This window comes from Strix aluco, chromosome 18, assembly GCF_031877795.1.
Source record: "Strix aluco isolate bStrAlu1 chromosome 18, bStrAlu1.hap1, whole genome shotgun sequence".
Taxonomy (NCBI): Eukaryota; Metazoa; Chordata; class Aves; order Strigiformes; family Strigidae; genus Strix; species Strix aluco.
The window spans coordinates 10,541,196-10,550,168 of NC_133948.1; the positions used below are offsets into that span (position 1 = coordinate 10,541,196).

An 8,973-nucleotide genomic window follows, 5' to 3' on the forward strand; every position below is an offset into this window, starting at 1 on the left:
ATGACTATTAAATGTAACAGTACTCGGACTGATAAAAATGAAATAAGGAACATGTGTATACATTCCATGTATACAGTTTGAAATATATACATATTTGTATATACTTTTTGAAAGACCAAAAAAAGCATAAAAAGGCTAGAATCCCTGAGGCTCCTGCTCCCTTTTCATGAACAGGTAAGGAAGAAGACAGAAGAGTAGATATGATTTTGGTTCTGATCTCTCCACACAACAGCTTGCTGAACCGACAGTAACGCAGAGAGACTGTTTTGTTCCTGTCTTCAAAAAGTGCACCAGTAACCATGAGGTTTCTCCACAAAAAAAACCAAACAAAAGAATGATTCTTTATACTGTAAAATGAATTTTTTATTTTGAGGATTTAATACTAAAATACAACGCCAGCAAAACAATTAAAAATTCAACACTCCTGCAATGCTTTGCTTCAGTGGATAAGCTTTTGAGAACTATTCTTATTATATGTCTTGGATGTAAAATTTGCATGCTATCATCTCTGTATTAGCAATGTCCAGTCCATGGGAATAAAGCAGGAAGAAAAACAAACTGCTAGCAATCTGAAAGCTTTCTGAAAGAGCTTTTGTCACTTGCTTGACATGCAGGAGGGCCCTAATCAAAACAAATACTGTTAACATATTAAGAAAATAAGAAAGCTGTTTCTCTTATTTCCTTTCCAGTTGTAAAGTTCCAAGTTTCTTCCAGCATAGTCTTTATTCTATCAAGTTTTTTCACCTTGCCCCTTTAGGGAACTCTGTGACTGCACTTAGGAGTCCTCGGAGTTCTTTATCCTATTTCAGTTTAATGACTAGCACTGTCTAGAAGGATGACTGTAACAGAGAACCAAAAGGAAATCCTGCTAAAGCTGGGCATGGAGGGCAGATTCAGAGCTGTTGCCAGAAAACAAGCTGGCTGATAATATAACAGATTATACTGGATGTTTCTTCAGGAGATCAGAAATTACAACCACAAATGAGAAAAAATGAACTGTAAAAAACTGCATATAACTGCATGAAACGTTCAATACAAAAGCATGTTTTGAGTGAACCTATGTAAAACTCAGAGCAAATGGGTGTCACCCGACACTCACCTACGTTACTATTCTAGAAAGCAGTTCATTTCAGTCTTACACAAAGATACTACTTTCAAATCATTAAAAATCATCTATAGAAAACTCCTAAACAGCATTAGATAACAGTTTTATTTTCTTGCTTGTTACCATCTTACTTTTCAGTATTTTACAGAACAACATGATTAGAAGACACCTTGATGAGATGGAAAGAAATAAGGTACCTTTCTGAGTAATGTTCAAGTACTGCGGACAAAGGTATTTTAGAAAATCTGTTATAAAATGAACATGACCGCTATACAGCTGCACAAACAAACAAGAATTGTGCCCAATACTCACGCCCAGAGTGGTGTTCTGTCTGTTGTAGCCTGCAAAGTGCAAAACACTTTCTGTAGCCATAGCCAGTCCTGTGTGCTGGGACAAACCTGATACCCAGTTCTGATGTTTGTTTAGGTACTCCTGGTAAGAAAAAAAGAAAAAAAACCCAAACCAAAAAAAGTGTTTGTTGGAAAGTGTTGCATCATTGCAAACTACCAGAAAACTTAATTACACACATACCTGACAATAAATAGACTGTCTCTACTCCCTTTTAGGCATTGCTCCCCTGGCAATAAGAAACTCTGAATGTCCTCCTAAATATGTAAAGAGTAAGACTCATTCCATTTTGTAAAAGGATAAAGTGATCAAAATAAATACTTGAAGGCTGAACTCTTTTTTAAAAAGAATCGCTTTTCACAAAAAGACCTTTATGGAAGGAAATGTACTCCATGGAAGAAGGGAATATGAATAATTATCCTTTTACATAAGGATAGAATCCCTTGAGGTTTTTTTAGGGAAGGAAATAAAAACTTCAGGTAGCGTTGCAGTGTCCAAGATCTTGAGCCTCCCCAGAAATTCTGTTATCAGCACTAAGGTAGGCACCTCTAGACAGAATACCAGTCTAACCTGGACTATGTAGTTTCTTCAACTACTCACCAAAGATTAAGAGAGATCTGCATTTTACTATAGTGGACTTTTTGTTTACATAAAAGGTATTTTATTTATTTTATTTGTACATCATAAGTAGTCTTTTGCAATCTTTGTTTGTGGTCTTGTGACTTTCTGCTGAGCTCTGCCACATGTGAGCATTTACTACACCCACGCCCAAATTAAAGTCTGTAGTTTACAGTGGCCTCATATTAGCTGTGTTTCTCTGTATTTTAAAAAAAAAAAAAAAAAAAAAAAGAACCATAAAGACAGAAAAAAACCCATCCTCCCAGGAGGGAAACAAGAAACAAGTTTTACATCCTAATCATTCGTTTCAGTCCAGCTGGTATTTTCAGCTACTGCATCTGCATCAAACAGATGTTGCTAGGCAGATGATTCTGATGTACAAAATTCTGACTTCTGAAGTAAATTCAGGATGCTCAACTGTTTACAAACTTGTTATTCTCAAGATTCTAAGGTTTGGAACTACATCAAAAGTCACATCAAATCAAAATTCTAGTTATTCTCTGCCAATACTGTAAAGGAAAACTTAGAGCAACAGAAAAATTTAAAATGATGCTTGGATAGCCTGAAAAAAATAAAAAACATCACATAATTTCATACTCATTTTGAAGATCTGCAAAAATCAAATTCTCTCACAGAGGCAGGCTCATTACCTGTAGATGAGATTTTGTAACTGAGGGAGCCCATTTCATTGCTTCTTGCAGAATCATCCCACAGCGTGCAGCAAAATCCTTGACTATACTCTAGAATTAGAAAGCATCAATACAATCGGTAAAATACAGGACATTTAACAAGAGGCACTGGTTTTAATGGTATAATAAGTAACATAGGGAGTAAGGCAGGTCGCAGCAACATGATATGGTTAAAATTTTCTGTAACAATTAAATTACCTTTAGCAAGCAAAGAACTGTCACGCTTCAAGTCAAGTAAAATAGTAAGATTCAGAAAAACATAAATACCAAGTGTCATACTGTATTAGAAAAAACTTACCTAGGGAAGTATTTTTAAGAAAAGGACAATTCAGAGTAGCTCACTAATTTATCCCCTTGGCATAAAAATCATCAGGCATTATTTTTGTGGTTTGACAAATCAAGGAGGACCACCTACCTCTCTGGCTTCATGTGTGTCAGGGACAGTTATTCTATATGGAGCATCAGGAATGTCATAGTATGGTTGGTCCTTGTGAATGTCCTAATTAAAAACAATGATCAATACTCAGTAAGATAAAATTCAGCATCACTGAACTTGAACACCACAGGTAGCAGCACTCTCCTCAAACAAGAAGTCTGATTTACCAAACCTTTTTGCTAATACTTGCTCTCAAAGTCAACCTGAACAGCTCTAAGAAAGACTTTTTATATCTGTTTGGTTTTCAGTAGAAGCAACTGTAAAAATCCAAAGCCCTCTTCTCAACATTTAGTACAAAAATAAAATTCCATAAAGCATTTCCATCTTAAAAAATACAAATATGTAATAAATCCAAGAAATATAGATACACATACACAGACTGGAAAGACTATAATCTGACAACCATAATTCACTAAAAAAACACAAATCAAAAAGCACCACTGAATTTTTATTTTAAATGAGACAGTTCAACAGTTACAACGCACAATGGGTAATCCTATGTTTTATTCTTGATGCTAAATTTGACTTTCCAAACCACATTTGACAACAGCTCTCTAGCACTAGTTTTACTACCTATGAAACAAGGGTGCAAATGCACTCCTTACTTCACAGAACTTAAGATTTTTATCAATCTTAGTGATGATAGCAAAACCAAAGAACTCAAATAAGTACCAAATAGATGCAAAACAGAGCAAAAAATTCATTTCTGCTAAAGAAAAATGGAAACATACATTTTATTTCCCTTCTAGCATTAGTAAAAAAAGGAACTTACTGCACTAAGAGACAGTGACAGTGTCTGCAGAATATCTAGCATAGTCTTCAGCACAGTTCCACTCCACAGCAAATGAGGGAATCTAGAACAAGACAGGATTCAGAAACACAATAACCATGGAGAGCCGAGGAAGGAAATTATTTTATTAAGAAACAGAGCTGCTCAAAGAGCTGGCTGTATACATCACTAGGTAAGCTCACACTCAATGGAAGTCACAAAGCTTGCCATGGCTCACAACAGCCTAGCTCAATACAGAGTCAAATGCTCTCTGAGAGCAAGATAAGTACAGCTATTTCATAGGAATTGAGATTGCATTTATTTCATGGGCACTTTGGTTTTGCTCAATCCATGGGAATACTAAGCAGACACAGAGATTTTAAGCAGGGGTTTCAGAGCCCAGGTTAAAAATACTATTGAATGTTATTTTTCAAGGAGATGTTTCAGCAGAAATATCAGCCAAGAAATCCACTTGACTGTTGTCATCAATTGCATAAGACATCACTAGGCAGTCAGTGTGAAAAGAGAACAGGAAAACAAAATCTGTACTCACTTGTCTACCAGACCAGATAAGTATTTGTCTGCGACTCTCCTGATCCTCTTGTGAATGTGGTTAAAATTCACCAGCAAGAACTGAGCATGTCTCTCCAGCTCTTCTTCATTCTCCTTAGTTTTAGGCTAAAAAGCATGCCAAAGAGAAGTATGAAGCTCTTAAGGAAAAAAGACAATCACGCTTTCATAAATTGAAATGAGAACATTCGTACAAATTTAAAATTTTAGTTTCCATGTAACCTACTTTATCAGCCATCATTGTCAGGAAAGCTTCAAACACCTTATCAGCAACAGCTATCACACACTGCATCATGCCTGAGGAATTGAGAGAAGTGACAGGTTTGATTATCAGAATTACATTTGCTTTATAAACCATGTTTAACAGTTAAAAAGTGTTTATGTTTACTCAGCCAACACTGAACCAAGCTACTTTAAAAGAAAACCAGCATTCTTGGCAAGATTAAAGCAACAGCAATCTAGTGAACGTGATTATTTTTGTTATATAGTTGCTTGATTTGTTTTAGTTTTGCATGCCTGGAAACAACTTTATACTGTCTCAAGTTGCAAAATAACCTAGACAGGTAATCTTACCTGATTTGTCTTTTTGAATTGCTTTATCCTCAAAATAGCAAAACATGACTTGGAAGCGATCTTGGTCAGTTGAACGCAACACCCTAGGAAAAGAAGAGTTTTGTGGGTTGGGTTGTTTTGGTTTTTTTTGTTTTATTTTTTTTCTTTTAAATATCTTCAACACAGATCTATGTACTTAAACGTCACAGTACACACCACACTCATGGTAATTGTTCTTTCATGGTGATTTTAAGTCTCTAGTAAGTGTGATATTGCTATTTGTTTCTACATTCAACTAACAGGGCTCAGAGATCAAAAATTCTGGTTTGTCATGAAGAGAATAACTTTCACACCTCAGGAGTGGGAAGCCTGATGATGATGCACTTATACAATCACCACAAACATACAAACACGATACAATCTTTGGCATTTCTATAGGCTTTGCAATTGTTGAATTTGCATATGATGGAAACATCACTTATTAAAAAGCCTGTTTCTAAAATACACCCACGATGTTTCTGGAAATGGTTGTCCCTGTTGTCAATTATTGTCAAAGTAAAAATGTGACTGAGAAGTTCCTTCCTATTTTGCTCACTGCTAGACCTCCACTTCAGCTTTCAGCTACACACTTCGTTGAATAGTAGTAATAAATACACTTTTAAAGGAAAAAAAAATTGTCTGTGAATTCAGTATGTTTGATTAGTACAACCTAATACACACTACTGAGGGGAAAAAAAAGCACACTATAAAAATTTTTTCTCAGCTCCTACATTACACTTATCTTACAGAACAGGCAAGTGTCTACACTGTCCTTCAGAGATGCAACACAAGACCCTGTGCATAGGATACATTACACTTTCAAGACATTCCTTTGAAGAACCCTTTTGTCCATCTTCTATTAGTTCTTATATAGAGGAGATCTCATTTTTTGGGCCTTACTGTACTCTTACATCTTTTTTATCTACCCTAAAGGCATTTTTGCAAGGATGAATTCCCAGTCTCAGAATCTTCAGTGTTAATGTGACTCAAAGTACTGATTCTCATTTGTCTTAGTGTCTGGCAATTCTGACTTGGAACAGTTTTTAATTTTTATTCTTTTTTTTAAATTCATCAGTGAAAAAAGTACATATATATATATATACCTCATATACTCTAGGCGGTAAACAGAAAGGAGATAGGTAGACATGGCAAAGTCCAACTTATTGATCAACGCTGACACTTCTGGAGGAGGATCCAAGAGATTTATTATGGTACTCCGCAGTTCATTTAATTCAGCCTAGAGATGAATACATGAAATTATCTGAAGTGGGAGTACTATATTAGTTTGTGTTCTGAAAACATTTGCTTTCAGCTGTTACTCTTCTTATTTTTTAACCTTAGCAAACAATATGCCAGGATGTCCCTGTCTGCAGACTAAAACCAACCTTCTCCGACTCAGCAAGTCACAATTCTTCAAATACAGAATTCAAATACTGTAGTCAAGCTCCCTGCTGAAGTAACTGCTGTTTTTGATAGAGTTATACCAATGAAGAAATACTGTTCCTACACTCAATGCATGTAATTTTGATCAACATCAACCTTGCCCAGCTTCTTAAACTTCATGGGGTTGTTGTGCCATTCTTGGATGTCACAGATTTCCATATTATTTGGGAGCCAGACAAAGACATTTCATAAGCTGCAACTCTTCAATCCACTTACACTGCTACCAGGTAGTCCTCAGGTAAAATCTATCCTGCAAACACTAGGGAGAGAGAAGTATACCAGTACCAAGCCAGAGGATAAAGAGCGAGAAAGCTCACTTAACGTTTCTTTGAACATTTCTTTGAAGGACTGAATGTGGTTTTTCCTTCCAAAGTTTGTTGTTTTGGTTTTTTTTAAACACTGCAAGTTTTGTCTGTCTGATACAAAATGGGTGAAAAACTATTAAAAGGTTTCCATCTCCACAAAGACTTAGTTTCTACAACTAATCAAAATAGTGTAGCTACCAGCCTAAACACTTGTATTAACACTCAATAAAACTAAACCCAAATAATTTCTGTACACTGTTGTCATGAGAGTAGTGTAAAAAAGCTGTTTTTCACTAATAGGCAGCAGGTTGAATGGGTATTGTGCTATTTCAATAAATCATGGTTACTATATCAATTAACACTGATGGACATTATGGAAGGAGGTAACAGAACAAATTAACTCTTACGGAAGTCACGGTATCATTCTTCATGGCAGAATTGTACTGAAGAACAGATCGAAGTGGTTCTTTGCTGGGAAATGTGAGTAATGGAGACTTGGTGGCAATTTCACATACACCTTCATACCATTCTTCTGGCCAGAGACCTGGAGTACAAGAGGAAGGTGGGGTGGGGGAGAAAAACAGTGTTAAGATTCACAAAGTTAACTAGCATTATCAAGCTTTGTACTACTTCCTAGGGCCAATCTTTCATGCACTTAATCACAAACACTCAACACAAGTGATCCATGTTCCAAACAATAAACATGTTCAGGTAATTCCCAGTGAAGTTTCTCAATGAGTAAGAAGTTTCTACCTGATTACCAATGTACCCCATATGGCTGATCTTCCATTCCAGGAAGTTAGCTATCAAAACTCGTACTTAACTAAGGCTAACTGCTGTATTAGCTTAGAAAAAGAAAACCTAAGTACAAGTTGTACTGTGCTCAATCTCACAGCAAAACAGAGCAAGGATGTAAAGCAATCCTACCAGAGAACTGTCATGCAAGCTGTTTGTTTTGTAATGTCCTTATGCCTCTCATTTTTCTTCAGCCTACTGTGAACAGTTTGCAGTTACACTTAGATTCATCAAAAGTTTAAATGTGAGCAGCAATGTTGCTCTCTTAGAATTTACACTACCTGATCCTTCCACAGCAAATCCCATCAGCACTGAATACAACCAGAAGTCACGGAACAGCTTTTGCAACCTGGGCTTGGCCTCTTTGATGGGTGGCAAGCGTCTAGTGAGCTACCAAAGAAATAAAAATTAACATCAGAAAATGGTGGGAGTTACAATAACTTAATTCCATGCTAAGGAATTAATTCATGTACCTTCTTTCCTATGATTTAGGAAGGTAATTTTCTTTGTCACCTATGAAAACTAGTAGAAGAAAATTAGATCTTGTTAGAATATCTCAAATACTAACATTTGAGATGCCTAAAGTAAGAGTTTCCTTTGTTTTACACAGGAATAATACCATGCTGATACAGTAACCTCTGAAGAGAATACTTAATATTAGTATACTGTCAAGTGCAGAGAGGAAGAGGCCACACGGTCCTTTAAACTGTGTTGAAGACAATGTCATGCAGCTTTGCTTCAGTGCAAAGGAACTCAAAACCAAATAAACATTAGTCAAACATACTTCTGGTTGCTATTGTTTATTGGCTTTGTGGAAATACATTGAGGCACCAATTGGGGATGTTTCATTGTCTGCACCCACGCACTCAATTACATCAGTTCTGGAGAATTTACTATCTAAACAAGCAAGTAAAAGAGCATTATTTTCAACACATTTATTAAAATTCTCTGCTACTTTTTGCACAAACAGCTGCTACTACTGGAGGAGCATAGTTTATACTCCAGCCAACACGTATGCAATTTTAGACAAATTTATGTAACAAAGCTTATCATGTGTTATCCTAAAAAGCGTTAGAAGCACAGGCAGTGTTTAAAAAGTGACAGAAATGGACCACTAAAACTGCGAGCTTTATTCAATATGACTGTGTATTATCACTGTAAACTTTATTAAGAAAATGTTAGATTCTAGTCTAGCTTGAAGAAGTTTTCTCTAACTGTACAATAATTCCCTTGAGGTTTGAAAGCCAGCAGTATTTCAGTGAAACTTCATATAAAGCCAACTTTGAATATATTTGTAAATTATG

The 8,973-nt window shown here is 35.9% G+C and overlaps 1 protein-coding gene across 2 annotated transcripts in view; it reads right to left on the minus strand.

Moving 5' to 3' along the window:
- PI4KA (phosphatidylinositol 4-kinase alpha) overlaps positions 1-8,973 on the minus strand; it is a 62,303-nt gene that overhangs the window by 20,528 nt on the left and 32,802 nt on the right. For both annotated transcript variants that reach the window (XM_074844469.1, XM_074844470.1), the window contains exons 20-29: positions 7,951-8,059; positions 7,282-7,418; positions 6,230-6,363; positions 5,109-5,191; positions 4,762-4,832; positions 4,519-4,643; positions 3,969-4,050; positions 3,176-3,259; positions 2,722-2,811; positions 1,418-1,537 (exon numbers count right to left, since the gene is read on the minus strand). In XM_074844469.1, coding sequence (XP_074700570.1) covers positions 1,418-1,537; positions 2,722-2,811; positions 3,176-3,259; positions 3,969-4,050; positions 4,519-4,643; positions 4,762-4,832; positions 5,109-5,191; positions 6,230-6,363; positions 7,282-7,418; positions 7,951-8,059 — 1,035 coding nt within the window. The remainder of the gene's footprint in view (positions 1-1,417; positions 1,538-2,721; positions 2,812-3,175; positions 3,260-3,968; positions 4,051-4,518; positions 4,644-4,761; positions 4,833-5,108; positions 5,192-6,229; positions 6,364-7,281; positions 7,419-7,950; positions 8,060-8,973) is intronic.